General features: G+C 43.3%; 1 protein-coding gene across 6 annotated transcripts in view; it reads left to right on the forward strand.

The window, feature by feature from the left end:
* Nucleotides 1-18727, forward strand: part of DENND1A (DENN domain containing 1A) — a 533349-nt gene that overhangs the window by 310947 nt on the left and 203675 nt on the right. For all 6 annotated transcript variants that reach the window (XM_070379017.1, XM_070379021.1, XM_070379022.1 and 3 more), the window contains one exon: nucleotides 13102-13147. In XM_070379017.1, coding sequence (XP_070235118.1) covers nucleotides 13102-13147 — 46 coding nt within the window. The remainder of the gene's footprint in view (nucleotides 1-13101; nucleotides 13148-18727) is intronic.

Genomic DNA, 18727 nt, shown 5'->3' on the forward strand with positions numbered 1-18727 from the left:
TAAATGTGCACAGTTAAGGTTTGGATTTTGTATCCAACTTTGTAAAATTCATTGTATTTTCTGGCATTTCTAGATGTCTCTGGGATTCATTCTTCCACTCAGAGTGGGCATGCTTAGATTCTCTGTGAGACATACTAGTTCTAGGCTCTTTATCTGTACTATATGTGGGGTTCTGAATAACCCCCCTCCATGCTACATCATGTATTCCATCTAGGATTTTTAGCCAGTCTTAATATGCCTTTTTACAGGGTGCATGGTCCATGTGGGTAAAAGGGTAGCAGTCTAGACACAGCTGTGAAACGACAAATGGATGACTAGAGCTGGGTATTGGGAATAAATTGATGCTAAAGTGAAATTATTGATATCCTTGGTGTCAGTGATAGAAATCAACAAAGTGTGTTATAGTAGAAACAGAAAACTCCAGCTTTGGTTCTGGTTTCCCCATTTACTGTTTTGAGGTTGCTGAACACCTCTAAGCCAGTTTTCTGTTAAATGTGAATAGTATTTAGTGGTAAAGAACCCACCTGCCAATGCAGGAGATATGAGACGCAAGTTTGATCCCTGGGTTGGAAAGATCCTCTGGAGGAGGAAATGACTACACACTCCAGTATTCTTGCCTGGAGAATCCCGTGACAGAGGAGCCTGGATGGCTACAGTCCATGGGGTCGCAAAGAGTCAGACACAACTGAAGTGGCAGCACCCACACACTGATAAACAGCAGGTGACCATAAAGAGTAGGTACTATTTTTGTTATTACTGACTATATATATGTGTGTGTGTGTGTGTGTGTGTATTTATGTTGTTCAGTTGCCAAGTCATGTCCAACTCTGCAACCCCATGGACTGTAGCACGCCAGACCTCCCTGTCCCTATCTCCCGGAGCTTGTCCAAGTTCATGTCCATTGAATTGGTGATGTTGTCCAACCATCTCATCCTTTGCCACCCTCTTCTCCTTTTGCCTTTGATCTTTCCCAGCATTAGAGTCTTTTCCAATGAGTCTGCTTTTCACATCAGGTGGCCGAAGTATTGGAGCTTCAGCTTCAGCATCAGTCCTTCCAATGAGTGTTCAGGGTTGATTTCTGTTAAGATTGATATGTATTTATAGTCAATATATATTAATATGTACATGTGCATACACACACACACATATATATGATTCAACAATCCAGTGCAAGTTTGCAAATCCAGATAGGATGAAAGTGGATTAGGTAGACAAGTATCACTAAAATTCTTTAATATATAATCAATCAAAATTGGATTCTAACACCTAAGCAAAAACTGTGTCTTTTCCATTTTGGAGCAAGTAAATATGAGTGCCTTTATGTCTCTAGCACTGGGCATAGAGAGGCAGAGGCTTATAGATGGTTCTGGACCTGAGGAAATACTACTTCACAAAAGAACTCAGGTGTCCAGGTAAAAGTTGGGACAGTTTGTTCTTGTTTCTTTTTTTAAGCTAGTAAGCATCAAGGGGCCATAATAGGTCCATTGCTCAGAGCGAGCAACCACTGCAGCAAGAACTTGTCTGGAAGCCTAAGAGGGGATAAGGACCAGGATTTCAGTTTCAGACAAAACAAGGAGGGAAGTTAGGTCTGTCCTGGACCTAATGGTTAGAAAGTTCACAAATGATGTATGTTGGTTGAACAAAGTAAAATTATAGATTCCTGGGTAAATCCCGTATTAAAATTTGGCTGAACTTGACCTTGAGGTTCCAGCAGAGAGGCTGAGTAGTAGAAGATAATTCACGCTTGGAAGTCAAACCTCTGGGTCCAAATCCTGGCTCTGGTCCTACTGAATATGTCTTTAGTTGAATCACATAGTCTCTCTGAACTTCTCTTTTCTCATCCACAGGAATATATCAAAAATACAGTTCTACATAAAGAGCCTAGCATCAAGTAGGTACCTAAACAGAAATTGTTAGATGATGACAGTCACTGAGGCCTGTATTGAGATGCACCCTCATTTCCTTCAGCAGCACCCCAAACTGAAAGTGCCAGGAGCCTTTGGAGGAAGCTTTGGACAATTTCTGAGTAAACTGTCTTCCTGGTGGAAAAAATGAGAGAGAGGAAAGATGGCTGTTTGCATTATTGATGCCATGGATTTGTAAGAATCTATACCTATACTCTGGAGAAGGCACTGGCAACCCACTCCAGTACTCTTGCCTGGAAACTCCCATGGACGGAAGAGCCTGGTGGGCTGCAGTCCATGGGGTCGCTAAGAGTCGGACACAACTGAGCAACTTCCCTTTCACTTTCCACTTTAATGCATTGGAGAAGGAAATGGCAACCCACTCCAGTGTTCTTGCCTTGAGAATCCCAGGGACAGAGGAGCCTGATGGGCCGCCGTCTATGGGGTCGCACAGAGTCGGACATGACTGAAGCGACTTAGCAGCAGCAGCATACCTATACTCTCTAAGTTCTATAGCAAAACTGCCTTTTCAGGTTCTCCATTTTATTTTTAAAAATTGAAGCATAATTCATATACCATAAAATTAATCATTTTAAAAGTGTACAGTTCAGTGGTTTTTCATGTATTCACAAGGTTGTGTAGCCATCACCACTGTTTCATTCCAGATCCATTAAGTTTTTAATACATTTTTTATTGTTGTTAGTAAGACTGTGTGGATCACAATAAACTGTGGAAAATTCTGAAAGAGATGGGAATACCAGACCACCTGACCTGCCTCTTGAGAAACCTGTATGCAGGTCAGAAAGCAACAGTTAGAGCTACACATGGAACAACAGACTGGTTCCAAACCAGGAAAGGAGTACGTCAAGGCTGTATATTGTCACCCTGCTTATTTAACTTATATGCAGAGCACATCATGAGAAACGCTGGGCTGGAAGAAGCACAAGCTGGAATCAAGATTGCCGGGAGAAATATCAATCACCTCAGATATGCAGATGATACCACCCTTATGGCAGAAAGTGAAGAACTAAAGAGCCTCTTGATGAAAGTGAAAGAGGAGACTGGAAAAGTTGGCTTAAAACTCAACATTCAGAAAACTAAGATCATGGCATCTGGTCCCATCACTTCATGGGAAATAGATGGGGAAACAGTGGAAACAGTGTCAGACTTTATTTTTTTAGGCTCCAAAATCACTGCAGATGGTGATTGCAGCCATGAAATTAAAAGACACTTACTCCTTGGAAGGAAAGTTATGACCAACCCAGACAGCATATTAAAAAGCAGAGACATTACTTTGTCAACAAAGGTCCGTCTAGTCAAGGCTATAGTTTTTCCAGTAGTCGTGTATGGATGTGAGAGTTGGACTATAAAGAAAGCCAAGCACCGAAGAATTGATGCTTTTGAACTGTGGTGTTGGAGAAGACTCTTGAGAGTCCCTTGGACTGCAAGGGGATCCAACCAGTCACTCATAAAGGAAATCAGTCCTGAATATTCATTGGAAGCACTGATGCTGAAGCTGAAACTCCAGTACTTTGGCCACCTGATGGGAAGAACTGACTCATTTGAAAAGACCCTGATGTTGGGAAAGACTGAAGGTGGGAGGAGAAGGGAAAGACAGAGGATGAGGTGGTTGGATGGCATCACCGACTTGATGGGCATTAGTTTGAATAGACTCTGGGAGTTGGTGATGGACAGGGAGGACTGGCATGTTGCAGTCCATAGAGTCGCAAAGAGTCAGACACGACTGAGCAACTGAACTGACTCTCTCTTTGGGACACACTCATGATTGCAGCCCACTGCCCCATGGCCCTCCACCTCCTTTGCTGCTACATCTGCATCTGAGTATCTGGACCCACCCTGATAGTCCCACTTCCCAGTCCTCTTTCTGCTGCCTGATGTGATGAGGGGCAACAGCCTGCTTCCTTTGCCCCAGTTTCTGCCTGATCTCCATGGGACACAGCTGGCTCTGACCTGTGCTTATCTTGGTCTGGTTTTCGATTTCTTGTGACACATCTGATAGGTAATTCTTCACTCTTCTGACCTGGAGACTATCTTGAATCCAACACTTAGAAACTCTGAAACTTGTAAGACAGTGCAGTGGCCTCTACAGCAAAGATATTCTACATATATTTGTGGTCACCAGTAGAGCAGGAGCCACAGGCCATGTAACGTCATCTTCAGAGAAGCTTCAGTTCTGGAGGAGGTTCCCTCATGGTGGGGATTTGGGGATGTGTTCCTGCCTCTTTCACGAGAAGAAGACACAAAGCAGCAGTTCAGTGCTCAGCTCAGAGTAACCTCACAACAAACGGGGGTTTGTCTTCCATGTGAATATTTGAAAGACTGAGAGGCTATGCTGAAAATGTAATTGGACGCTATGCATCTTGACATGTGACGTATCTTAGTCCTAGAAAAACAGAGATTTTCTTTCCCTCATTACCTCTTGCATTTTCAACTTTTACACTGTTTTGGGTGGTTAATTTCTCTTGGTTTATTTATCCAAAACCTCTTTTTGTCTTCTCATTTTTTCTGTGCATCATTCGTTCCTGCATTTCTATGAGGGTTTCATGGGTCTCTGGTGGCTCAAACCGGAGACTTCTTTTGTGACCTGGCTCTGGCTCTTATGGTTCTCATTGAACTCTCTGGGGGCAATAGAGAGCCCCGTTTCCTGACCTTTCCTCTGTGATTAACTTCTCCTGCCGCAGTGGTCTCAGCCATGGAGCCCTTCCTGATTTCCCTAGTCTGTCTCCTTCCGGTAGACTGAGGAGGCATAAAAGGGGAAACTACTCTAGGCTTTGATGTTGACCTTTCTGGGTTTCCATCCAGTCGTTATCTTTGTAACTCTTGTGTCTGTTTCAGTTGGGTTTGGTGGCTTGCGGCTCTTTTGCCAGGCCCCAGGGTTACCCCAGGAAGCCACAGGGCCACTCTCAGGAGGACATTGTCCTCCCTCCCCCGCTTCACGGTCAGCTCCGATACGCACGTGTCTTGCATTAGCAGACCATCCCCAGTGCCCAGCACTGTGCACCCAGCTCCTCCATTGCTGTGAGCCCCATGCTCTGGCCATTGAAACGCGGATGGCAGCTCGGCAGTCTGTACTGCCTCCTAATCTAAGATTGCTCCTATCCTCACATGGACCTTCATCCTGTGCTACTGCTCATAAATCAGGGAGGGCCTGTTGGAAGCCACGCAAGAAGTTAAATCCTTTTTTCCCTAAGAAAATCTCGATTAACTAATGGCATTTTGCACCCCTTCCACCTTTCAAGTCATATTTTCTGCCTCTCACCAGCTGTGACCTTTGTCAAGTCACTTAACCTCTTGGAGCCATAGGCTCCTCTGTGAATTATGGAGATCAGACTTTCAAGATCACTGTGGGTTTGAGATGAGGTCATCTCAGGTCTACCCCCAGGCACCTTGTAACTCTCCTCACAGCCGCGTACGCACCTACAAGAATATGCTTATTTGCTGTCTGCTGTTGAATGTAAGCTCTAAATAGGTAGGGTTCAGAACTATTTGTTCTCTTGTCTATCCCCTGTCCAGTGTGGCGCCTGATGCATAGTAATATTGACTGACCAGGATATGGGAAACACTGAACACTTAGTAAATGCACCACAAGATGTTGGTTTTCTCTCTTACCCCTCCTCAGTTGCCTTTTTAAAGTTGAAGCTCCTAGGTGACTAGTTTATTTTTCTCTGTGGACACTGCGAATCGTGTGACAATCCTGTTTCCCTCTTTGGGTTGGCAGTTGGAGGACTCAGAGCCAGATGTGTGGCCATCCCAGCAGGCATGCAGAACCTTACAGCACACATTGAAGTACCCACCTCACCCCAGCTTATGTTCTTTCCCTTTGCCTCTATTTTTTTTTTCATATTTTTCTGTTGTACTAAACATATTCCTATAAGTTACCTGAAATTCCGTTTAGAACAAGAAAGCATATCAGCTCATTTAAGCTATTTGCAAATGTATTTTTATCCTGGCTACAAAGTGTCCACTTGCTATTTTATTTTTCAGCTATAACTGTCAAATGCCCATTTTTTTCTTAAGTGTAACATAATGGTATAAAAAAAAGTAAATCATAAGAAACTTTAAAGTAGGAGGATTTGGGCTGGAATCACCATTAACTGTGACCATGGGCAAGTTTCTGAGGGTCCCTTTTTTAATTTATAAAATGGATGGTATACGTTGGATTATTTGAGGATTAAATGAGATAAGGGCCCCTGCACAGCCCTTGGTATTTGGTGAGCACTCAGCACATCCCGCCTCTTTATTTCTCCTGCTCTTCTCATGGCCCCACCATGGACTCTGGGGAATGGGAAACACAGTTTGGCTCTCCATGCCCGACAGTCTGGAATAACCATATAAATTAGCATGTGCTTCATGCCAAATGGGCAACCCAGACAAAATCCTCTGAATAGGGAGGTTATAGCAACCTTGGGGTGATCTGAGAAGGGATGTTTGGCAGACCGCGGGGTTCAGTAGGACTTGGAGGACACAGGGAAGGGCCCACAGAGACACGTGTGGCTCAGCCCAGAGGCAGGTTAGGGTTCCTGTGGTGAGGGGGCTGGCCAGGGTCTTGAACAGAATGTGGAAGGGCCCGAGACTTTGCACAGCTGCTGGCAGGCCCCCAGGGAACAGGTTAGGAAAAAACCTCCAAACCTCTTTCTGCTCTTCTTCCACAGCCAGGCACATGCTGAGCTCCTAGGGGAACAGTGGGCTTGCTCTGACTCAGTAAGACAGGTTTGCGTTCTAGTCTCAGGGCTGCCATTTACTAGCTGTGTGACCTCACTGAATTGTTTAGCTTCCCAGCCTTTGTTTCTTCATCTGTATAGTTGGTAGTGATGACAGTACCCACCTTGTACCGTGGTCCTGAGGATCCAGTGAGAAAATGCCGTCGTGCCCTCAGCCTAGCGCTGACTGAGGCGAGTGCACCGTAGACACCACGTGCTCTTCTCGGCTCCCTGTGCAACTCTGCCGTTGTATTAGCCTGTGGCCCATCTCTCTGGTCACTCTTAGGAAGATGAAAACTAGAATTATTTGTGTTCTCCAATAAGGTGTGTTGTATGGTTTTTGTTCACTTTCCTTTCCCCATTCTGTTGTCCTTTAATCTCTCCAACAATGCTGGGCCTCGTTATTTCAGAGCAGAATTTTAAACTAAGACAAACTGTGTTTACACTTTGGTTTCTTTTCGAGTGGGAGGGAGGAAGGAAGGAAGAAAAGCTCAAATGTATAAGACCAGATTTTCCTTTCTTTAAAGACAGTGAACTGAGGAAAGACTGGTGGGATCCCTTTGCAGATTTGGGTATTGGCTAAAAGGTGGTATGCCTCTGAGAGGCAAGGCAGGGGCTGTGATATGTACATTGTAGAGCTCACTGTGCATTAATATGCGAAAAGAAAGAGTGGCCCTTCCAAACCCCTGAGAGCTCTAAGCTATATCCTTACCGAGGTCAAAGAGATGTTGCTCACATGGGGGTGGAGGTCCCCATACCTCCCTCCACATCTCATCTCTCCTCCCCTCCGTCTTTGTCTCAGGAAGCTGCATTTTATGTATTTGGGCAGCCAGTGTTCCTTTGTTTCACCTGACTCTTTTCCAATTAGTAGCCAGTCTCCTCAGGGGAACATAATTAAGAGGGCCCTGGTTATCTGGGGGAAAGGAATTAGCAAATGGAGAAAGTGCAGTAATGATGAACGGGGACTACAGGATCATTAATAAGTCTGCAGTATCCATGTCCATGCCTGTCCATTGCTGGGAAGGAGCTCATGCTACAGGATCTACCTCAAAGCTGTGTGGCCTGCATCGCAGGCCTGGAGTCAGTGAGAGGATTGGGTGAACAGCCCCCTCAGTTTGCCAGCACTCCCCTTCTTTTGGCTTTAGTACTGAGTATGTGACAGTTTAGGCTTTCAGTCCAACAGCCCTGACTTTGAATTTCAGCTTCACTGCTTACTAGCTCTGTGACCCTGGGGGCAAGTTACTTCACCTTTCCGAACCTGTTTCTCCATCTGAAAATGTGGATAGTAGTGATACCTTGCAGAGTTGCCTTGAAAATTGTATAGAAGTGATGCATAAAGGCAGCTGATTTATAGTAACTCAATTGATATTAGTTCCTTTTTCCCTTAAGAGGATTCAGAGTAAACACCTTTCAGGTAAAGGTCATTACGTTGTCCTTGCCTTTGACACTAGCAATATAACTCCTCTGCTTTGCAGGGGAGAAGGAAGAAAGAATAGCTTTTATTCTTCCAGGGTGACACTGATGAAGTCAGGCAGTGCCATAATTCCCAGAGAACAAAGGCCTAGGGCAGATACACCCTGTCCCAAAACTCAGAGATGTACAGTGCGTCCCACAATTGCTGTCATCCATCAGACAGTTGTGACATGGTTGTGATAGCCTGTCTATGCATGAACTTGGTCATAGCTGTTAATATTGTTGTTATTGCTGACGCACTAAGTCATGTCCGACTCTTTGCGACCCCATAGACTATAGCCCTCTAGGTTCTCTGTCCATGGGTTTCCCAGGCAAGAACAATGGGATGGGTTACCATTTCCTTCTCCAGGAGATCCTCCCTACCCAGGGATTGAACCTGCATCTCCTGCATTGACAAGCAGTTTCTTTACCACTGAACCACCAGGGAAACCCAGCTCTTATTATTATCACCCCTTTAATTATGTGCATTGTTGGTTCTGCATGTGTGGTGTCAAATTTTCCATTTAAAATGTCTTCCAAATCTCAGTCAGATTCAACATGGAAATGTAAAGTCACTGTGAATACTGAAAGGCACCAGAGCATAGAAGCATGGTGTTCATTTGCTATTGGTGAAACAGCTATTTGCATTGACATTTTCTTGATAGTCAACAAGCAAGTTCTTTCTGGGAGCCAACAAAAGAAGATAGATAGCATCTAGAAAAAGTATTACATTTTGTTTCTGAGATACCCTTGGAGAAAGCATGGGCATTAATGACTCTGAATCAGAAGATGATCCAGATGAGTCAGGTTCTGAATATGAAATTTTTTAGAACTAGCTTAACCAAGTTTTTTGCTATATTTTCTTTTAAAGAAATAGTAATGAGTGGTTTTAAAAATTTGTCACTGTGTGTGATAAGCAAGTAATGAATCATAGATTACTTGGTGGTTTTTGCATTTTTGGTGGTACATAAAATCAAGGTTAAAGGTTGCCCTCCAAAGAAAGTGATAAGCAACGTGACTGAACTTAGTAAGTAGACAAGTGACAAGAGATCATGTTGGAATCAGAAACTCATGAGTAGAGGTGATGCGTGTCAAGCACCGCATGCTCCTCATGGAGTCTCAGCTGTCCTCACCAGGATTTTGTCAGGTGCCCTTCAGAACAAGGGTAGGAACAGGAAACCCTGGGCTCTAGGAGAATGAGTCCAGTGGTATCAGCCATGTCCACCCAGGCTGTGACGAGAGACCGCTGGGACACGATGACTTACCAAGTCTACCATGTGGTGTTCCTGGGCGAGGCGTTTCATGGGTTCTCTCTAATCATTGCAACAATCCTGAAAGATTTCCACTGAGGTTGGTACTGCCCTTTTAAAGACACTTTTGCCAAAATATAACAAAAGATGTTAAAAACAGTTCTGCCCTTTGACTTGGTAATTCCATGTTTGAAAATTCGTGCACATGAGATTGTTCATTTTCGTTATGATGTTATTCATAGTGAAAAGATGGAAGTGACTTAATGTCTAACTCTAGCAATAGAGTTCAGTAAATTAAGGGACATCCATACTTGGTGGAATATTATATAGTCTTTAAAACAATCACAAAGGTTGCGGTATAATATGGGAAATGTTAATGCAGCCAATGAGAAAGCAATAAAATATATGCACTCTGTAATTTCAAAGGTATTTTAAAATGTTAGTGTTAATATTGGAGGAGAATAATGTAAAAATAAAAGTAGTTGTGATAACTTGATCATGAGTGTTTCCATTCTCTTTACAACAACAACAACAAAAAAGAGAGAGCGAGAGAGAAGTCAGTAACTGCCATAACTATTGAGGTATTATTGAGAATAAAAGTTGTTTTCAGAATGTAGGTAGAATTACCCAGTTACATACTTGCTACTTTAAGATCTTAAGAAGTCTCTGGTTTTCTTTTTTTTCCCTCTCTCCCTCTCCCCATTTGAAATTTGTAACCAGTATATTTGCAGAGCAAAAGTGCGGTAGATTCAGGGATGCATTTGAGGCTATGTAAGCAAACGATGACAATGTAAAAGGTTATTTATCCAAATTTGCATTCATAAAAAACATGGCGTGCTGTGATTTCAGAATAAATGTGTTTTAAAATATTTGCTAAATACCGAGCTATTTCAGCCCTAAGTTGGCTAAGAAACTACATTTCTATGATAAGCCATAATTACTCTTTGGAAAATTATTGGACTTAAAAAAAATACCTACCTAATGGTACCTGAAGAGTGAGTCTCACTTTGTCCCTTTCTACGTCTGCCTTCACTTCTAAGACTCCTTTTTCCTCTCTTTCATTGGTTTTTACTGCAAGACAAAGAGACAAGGCATTAACACCTATTTAAAATTCTAGAGAAAAAATTTTTTTAAGGTAAAAGCCTATAGTCAAATTATATAAATTTCTGTGGATATTTATTTTTACCTTTCTCTGAGTTGTTTGAGTGTCTTTTTCTATACATTAGCTCATTTGTTTGGAATTTCAGTTCTGAAATTCTAATTAAAACTCAGGGTCATTTGTCACTTGCATGACAGTGCTGGTGGGAGCTGGGGAAGTTTATGAGATTTGGTTAAATATTATGGATTTGAGTTTTTCTCCCTTCTATGTGTTTGGCTGTGCTTCTGGACACATTAATAAGTGGCCATTTTTTCTGGAATTCTGTACTCTTCCTGCTTCCTTTCATTACATTAGGCAAGGTTCCACTAGATGAGACATTTGCAGTCTTAAGACTTCCTGCCAGGGTTCAGACTTTGTATTTTTGACATTGAAGCTGTCGTGTTCCTGAAGCTACTTAATTAGAAACACATTCATTTCAGTGTACACTAGAGAAAGCTTGGACAGCAGAGCCAGGCACACTGGGAAGTTTGAGCATTTGTGTAGCTGGCAGCTAAACTAATGGTTTACAGTTTAAGGGAAAAAAATATCATAGGGCATTTCTTTGCCCCTAGAAGCGAAGGGAAGCTGAATGTGCACAGCGGATACTTTTTTTTTTTTTAAAGGAGAGAAGAAGAAAAAAGGAAAGAAAAGACAACTCCACTTTCACTGCAGTTGCGTGTCCAGTTCTTTCTTTGGCTATTATCAAATACAAAAGTCTTCTAAAAGAATATTTCCCATACTGTGCTGCTAATATTCAAGTCTGTTTTACAGGCTCCCAAGATATATTACTGCTGAGATCTGTAGTAAGGAGAACATTTTATATTCTGGAGAAGGATTTTTGCTTGAAGAATTTTATTTGTTGAATGGTAATGAGGGAATTGTGCTCTTTCTTATTTTTAAATGTTTGAGCAATTTTAAAATGCACATCTGATGTTTCAAAAACCTTCATTGCCTATCCATTGCTTTCAGGATAAAGTCTAAACTCTTTAGCATTCAGTGGAAAGAAAACCTCCCCTTTTTTCATTTCTTACCACTCACTCCTTGTTTCCCTACCCTATCCCCAAGAAAGCCACCTTCCTAGGTCTACTTCCATGCCACCAGCTGCCCTGCAGGAAAGGTACCTGGTCACCTCAGACTGAGGCAGATGTCTTTCCACTGGTCTCATAAAATATCCTTTGTACCTTTCCCAGGATGTATCACACATTGGAGAGACAGATGGAAAAGTTGTCAATCTCTCCCTTCATCTCTACTCCCTCCACTACTCCCAGGAAAAACGCTGTGTGGGAGGTGGGATTGGGAATGTTCAGTCCAGTATTACAAGGCAAAGTGCCGTAGAGGAAGAAGCTCTGGAGTCAAATCCTAGGGTTGCTGCTTGTTTTGTGGCATTGTTGTTGCTCAGTTGCTCAGTCTTGTCTGACTCTTTGAAACCGCATGAACTGCACCACCCCAAGCTTCCCTGTCCTTCACTATCTCCCTGAGTTTGCTCAAACTCATGTCCATTGAGTCAGTGACACCATCCAACCGTCTCATCCTCTGTCGCTCCCTCCTCCTCCTGCCTTCAATCTTTCCCAGCATCAGGGTCTTTTCCAATGAGTCGATTCTTCGCATCAGGTGGCCAGAGAATTGGAGCTTCAGCTTTAGCACCAGTCCTTCCAATGAATATTCAGGTTTGATTTCCTTTCGTATTGACTGGTTTGATCTCCTTGCTGTCCAGCACCACAGTTTGAAAGCATCAAGTGATTTACGTGCCCTGGGCCTACTCCCTCCTCTGTGAAGTGGGCGTAATACCTACCTTGTGAGGTTGTTGTGTGAATTAAGGAAGTTGAATTTGAAGTTCCTTGTATAATGTTTATCCCATTTATCATTGGTAAGTAGCAACATGATGATAATGTGTATGTGTGTGCACCTGAAATCAAGGGAAATGAATCCTTGATGCCCAGGTTTTAAAGCCCTTGGAGCTGGATTCTCACCTCCTGCTCAGTCACTAACTAAGGGAATCCATTGCTCTGGAAATGAAGCACTTTGAAAAGGTTTTTTGAATTACAGTATCATCAGATGGCATGTGTGCAATTAGGTTGAAGATGCTTACTGTCTGTGATATTCTCTGTCCAGTTAGAATAGACAGATCACATCTTTTGATGGCAGAAGGAAATAGCAAATAAAAAAAAAAATCATTCCTCTTTGAAGCACATTATGCCCTCCATCTGACATTGCTAATTGCTTTATCTGTTGTAATCATGGCAACAGTGGTTCCCATTTGTACCAGGAACCATACTGGTCACTCAGTGTATATTTTCTCATTCTGGTAGCAAGCTGGCAGTTAGATTCCAAAATGCCATTTTAAAGATAAGGCAACTGAGGCTATGCAATCACATGCCTACTATTTAGGGACTAACGCCAAGGTCAGCACTCTTCCCGCCCCTCATACTGCTTCCAAGGCTGCCTGCCTTTTGAAATCCTTCCTAAGTTTCTAGGCTTGGGAACAAAATGTCATATTAGGATTTTTGTTGTGAAAGGAAATGTAACTGTGCATACGTTTATTAAAACAGTTTTTCTCCAAATAGTGAACCATCTGTAATTTTCTGTCAGAAGCAACAGACATTAAAGCAGCTGTGTGTCTCTGTTTCTCTTCACAGTGCTCCCATGCCCTACCTCATAGGAATCCATTTAAGTTTAATGGAGGTAAGTTGACTTCTCTCCTCCCCGGATCTCTCTACTTGTGGTTTTGTTTGCTTCATGGCAGTGGAAGAGACGCAGTCTCTGGATTCACAGCGCTACACATGGGAGTGTGTCAGAGCAACACCTCGTGCACAGAGCTGGGCGTTCAGCTTAGACCCTTTCCACTGGGCTCTTATTTCCAGTGTTTTTCCACTTTGTTTGGAGATTGTCAGTTTTCATGGGTGAGGGAGTGAAGTTCAAAGAGGCAGGAGGAAAGGGTTCTTCAAGAGTTTGAATGAGGGAAGGAAAATGATTCACTTTTCAAAATGATGTTTATTATAAATCACTGCCACTATATTACATTTTTCTCTGTAGAAAATGTGGTATAGAAAATATATAGAAGTATAAAGAGGAAAATTAAAATTATCCGCAGTATCATTATTCCAGATTCATCTGTTAGCATTTTATTATTCTTCGTCCTTGTCTTTATTCTGTGAATATATATTTTCTATAAATGTATTTAGCTGATATGGTATAAAATTTTATGTCTTTATTTTATTTAATATTATGGCATGGGGATTTCTGCGTTTTTGTCTACTGTCAGTAATAATTTTTAATTTGCTACCTGTCCTTCCAACTGTTTGAATATGCCACAGCATAACCATTTTCCCGTTACTGTTGGACACTTACGCTGTTTATAATTTTTCACTATTATAAATAGCATTTCAGTGAACATCTTTATGCATAAGGCTTAATCTGCATCTTGACTTACTTCCTTAGCATAGAACCCCTAAAGTAGAAATGCTTGGTCAAAGCTATGAATCTAAGGACAGATTGCTTTCTGCATGGCTGTACTGAGTAGATAGCAATTCTTTTAAAGGACTTTTCTGTGCTTTTGTCAGTGTTGCTGGTTTGTCGACATGAACCCTAAGCTTTTCCCTCCTCGGGAGAGAGCTGAATTTGCGCTGGAGCAAAATAGGACAGGAGGCAGGGGACTTGGCTGTTTTGCACAGGAGACAAGCTCTCAGAGGGAAAAGCTGAAGCCATGTCCGTCTGTGATGATGCTTTGCATGGCTTAAAGGAAGTGCCGCTTCTCTTCTTCTGTTCCCTTCATTTCACGTCGACGAGGACCACCTGCTTCTTCACTGTTGCACACTGTGCTATTGTGCTTACGAAAATGAAACAAGTTGGTTATCGAAAAACCTGTTTGTTTGACATTGAGAATCTTGATCAAAATAGACCACAGAAATCTGCTCAAATTTCTAATTTGACAGGACGGCCATGTGGCTCCTACATTCTGTTAACAGTTCCTCCTTGTCATCACCCAGCCCTGAACACATACAGTACACAGTTTATGGACTATCTTGGATGGTGTATTTAGATCAGATTGAAGAGATTTCTTCTGTGTTTTACCTTTGTTTGTCAAGTTTGGGGGTGTATTCAAAGCTCCTGTGTGAAAAATTGAAAGTGAATACTTGCTAATAGACCTTTCGTGCCAATTGTTGTACAGTTGGAAACACTAATCTAAAGACCATTTGGTCTATCAGCATCCACAGCTCTTTCCTGCCTCTTCTGCCTTCCGGACTGTTCCAGCACGGATTTTTTCCGACTGCTTTTCATGGTCCTTTACCTTAAGCATTATCCAGGTTTCCAGTCTTGGCTTGCTTTTCTTCTCTATATACCCTCTGGCCATCTTTTTAAAGGTTTTTTGCTTTTGCTACCAAGGTGATGTCCATGACTCCCAGCTGTGATTCTAACACTGACATGCCTCTCTCTGAACTTACAGCCCAGAGTTGCAAGTCCCAATTGAAGGTCACCAAGACGTACTATCGATGTCTCAAATTCAGTCTTCCCCAAACCCCTTATTATCTGTACATACACACCCATCGAGTTCCTTCAGTCCCCTTCCGCTGTCCCTGGTCCCTGTGAGTGGCACCACTGGCTGAAAAGCCACAAGGGAACACTGAGCGTGGCTGAGCGTCTGCTTCCTTATTCTTTCTACTCAGTCACAAAGTCTCTGACATGTCTCTCCCTCGGTTCCTTTCTCACTGCCTTTATAGATGTTTTACTTTGCTTTTTTAGATTTTTGCAAAGCCTTGTTTTTCATTCAAAAATCTAAATCAAGGCCTCTGTGTTCCACACATTTTGCTAGGTCATAGAGGTATGCAGATGAGTATGAAATTCAACCCCTGTCAAACATATAGGGGCTGCCCTCTACCTGGTCGCTCTGAGCTCAGTAGCCCGCCTTCCAGCCGCCTCTGCCACACCCCTGGGTCTGCTCATCTCCCTGCTGCTGTCAAGCCTTCTGTCTGCTCACTGTCTCCTGATAGCCAGGGCTCTGGCTGGTCCCTAACACCCCCACATCCCTGTGCCCCCCTGCACGCTAAGCTTCCTCTTCCCCAGCTGTTTGAGAGGCCTCCCATTTGACTGTTGCCTTTGCTTACTCTGCCTCTTGCCCAGGATGACAGCTATTGGCTTCCCTGTCCTCTCCATCAGCCCTAGGAGCAGGGGCTCTTTGGGAACAAGGACAATGCTTTGTTCACTGTGGTGTCCTCAGTACTCAGCAGGATGCCCAACAGGTGCCTTCTGAAAAGAAGGATGGAGTAAGTGCATGGAAACCTGGAATTCAGAACACACTTAGAGCCCTCCAAAAGGTGTTGCTGTTTTCAGGGCACTGCTGCTAAGTCGCTTCAGTCGTGTCCGACTCGGTGCGACCCCACAGACGGCAGCCCACCAGGCTCCCCATCCCTGGGATTCTCCAGGCAAGAACACTGGAGTGGGTTGCCATTTCCTTCTCCAATGCATGAAAGTGCAAAGGGAAAGTGAAGTCATTCAGTCGTGTCCAACTCTTCACGACCCCATGGACTGCAGCCTACCGGGCTCCTCCGTCCATGGGATTTTCCAGGCAAGGGTACAGGAGTGCGGTGCCATTGCCTTCTCCTTTCAGGGAACCCAGCACCGTAATTTTACTTAAAGATGGAAGGAGTCAAATTTTTTTTTTTTTTTTTTTTACTTTTCATATGATTGTAGTAATTGAAAACAAGGGGGGGGGTTTTGGTAATAAAACATGCAGTGCACAACATGCATAATTTTGGAGCTAAAACTTGAGACAGAGTTTTGCACTTAGGTGAATGGTTCCAAGTTCACTCTCCTCAGCTTTTGAAGGGTTTTAAATGAGAAGGTTTGGGAAGCACTGGCCAAGATAAATCTTAGCCCTGTTGATTTAAATTAGGGAGGAGTTTGCCATGCTGTACTGATACGTGGTCAGAACTGAAAGAAAAACCAAAATAGTAGTTGACCCACTCTTGAAGCCAGCTGAGACACTGTCAAACAAAACAGCATTGCCCACATGTGTGAGGCAGCTGTGAACTCCCAAGTCAAGAGATGTAGTCTCCTGATTTCCCCTGGATTTCAGTTCAGACTCGGAGTGCTCTAGTCGTGCTTTTTGATCACACTGATCTGGTTCTATTATACCTTCAAATGAGAGAGATGCTTCCCTGAGACTTCTTCCAAGAACTGTGGGCTATAATGCTTGGGGTGGAGCATGTACCTGGGCCCAAAGGAAAGCTCTTTCAGGAAGGAGCTAGGCAGGGCCCATCTCCTCTTGCACACTAGTTTTCTTACTGGCAATTCAGCAAAAGGCTTATTTTTTACTGTCTTGTTATTTTTTCTTGAAAGCTATAGGCACCTTATTATGCCTTTGCATATGTGCCAGAATTTTTTAAACTTCAAATGAATGTGGCAGATGTTCATAAAAGTTTAGAAAAAGCTACCATAGGAAGACTTTTTAACCATTTTTATGACACTCAAATTTGTTGCACAAAAAGAAATATAAATTATAACCTAGTGTTCTCATTTGAAAAAAGGTTATTTGGGGAGAAGATTTAATTCCAGCCTTCATGCTCTTACAGGGTAAGAGCTGGTAACATAGTCACCTAGAAGAGTCTGCCTTCCTTCTAAAGTGACAAGTTTCTAGCTGATCCTCATTCTTATCCCTCCACTGCCTTTTTATATCCTTTCTCTCGTTTAAGCAAACACTAATTTGAGGCTGGTGGTAAGTTAGCGGGATAGCCAAGGGTATTGGCATAGACCTAGTTTCTTCTTGGAGAGAATGATCCTGTTAGCTGGCTAGGAAATACCAAAACGTGGCCAGATTACACAGTAACTATTTCCCTTCATTCCCTCGACCTCAGTTGAGTGCAGGAGATGCTCTGCGGCTCCTGCTCTGTGCCAGGTCTGGTAGTGGGGTGCCAGATCAGGTCTGGTAGGTGTGTTCCTTCTCCTTTTGTGATAAGTGAAGATCTTGCTTTCCAAGCCTCACCAACAGTGCTCTGTATGCAGGCCTCAGAGCATGAGGAATGCATGCAGAAGGTGGTTTGTTTTATTTTTGTGTTTTTAATTCCTGGTGGTGGAATGGTCAAGAAGCAGGAAAGAAAAGTGATAGCAGTGACGCAGTGCAGACAGAGGCTCAGGTTAGCCTGAAGGTGAAGCTCCCCTTTGCACAGAGGCAGAAAAACGTGTCAGTGGGAATGGGCCGTGGGTTCTGGCTTTCCTGCTCCCTCCTTGTTTGATCTTGGGCAAGGCGATGGACCTCTGCACCTGTTTTCTCGCCTGTAAAATAGGGGCAGTGGCATGAGTTCAATGAAGGTTAGCAGCCATTGCTGTTTTTATTTCCTTAGTGGCCTTAAAGCCATTTATGTTGAGTTGATGGCTTTGAAATTGTGTTTTAGGGACTCATGGGTTCCAGGGATTATCATTTTCATTCCCTAGGGAAAGAATTTCAGTAGAATTGGCTTGTACCCGCCCTATTTTCTCCTGGTCAACAGTGCTGGAGACACTGCTGGGGGTGGGAGTGGTACTTCATAAGAACTTGATAAATGGACTTCTAATTCCCTGCTTGACCATTCCCCTCAGTAGTAATGTCAGTGTTATTTTGTGTCTGTGTTTACTTTCTTCATCTATAGGGGTGGTTCAGTTCAGTTCAGTTCAGTCACTCAGTCGTGTCCAACTCTTTGCAACCCCATGAATTGCAGCACACCAGGCCTCCCTGTCCATCACCAACTCCCGGAGTTTACCCAAACTCATGTCCATCGAGTCGGTGATGCCATCCAGCCATCTCACCCTCTGTCGTCCCCTTCTCCTCCTGCCCTCAATCCCTCCCAGCATCAGAGTGTTTTCCAATGAGTCAACTCTTCGCCTGAGGGAGCCAAAGTATTGGAGTTTCAGCTTTAGCGTCAGTCCTTCCAAAGAACACCCAGGACTGGTCTCCTTTAAAATGGACAGGTTGGATCTCCTTGCAGTCCAAGGGACTCTCAAGAGTCTTCTCCAACACCGCAGTTCAAAAGCATCAATTCTTTGGCGCTCAGCTTTCTTCACAGTCCAACTCTCACATCCATACATGACCACAGGAAAAACCATAGCCTTGACTAGACAGACCTTTGTTGACAAAGTAATATCTCTGCTTTTTAATATGCTATCTAGGTTGGTCATAACTTTCTTTCCAAGGAGTCAGCATCTTTTAATTTCATGGCTGCAGTCACCATCTGCAGTGATTGTGGAGCCCAGAAGAATAAAGTCTGACACTGTTTCCACTGTTTCCCCATC

Source organism: Bos mutus, chromosome 11 (assembly GCF_027580195.1).
Source record: "Bos mutus isolate GX-2022 chromosome 11, NWIPB_WYAK_1.1, whole genome shotgun sequence".
NCBI classification, from domain to species: domain Eukaryota; kingdom Metazoa; phylum Chordata; class Mammalia; order Artiodactyla; family Bovidae; genus Bos; species Bos mutus.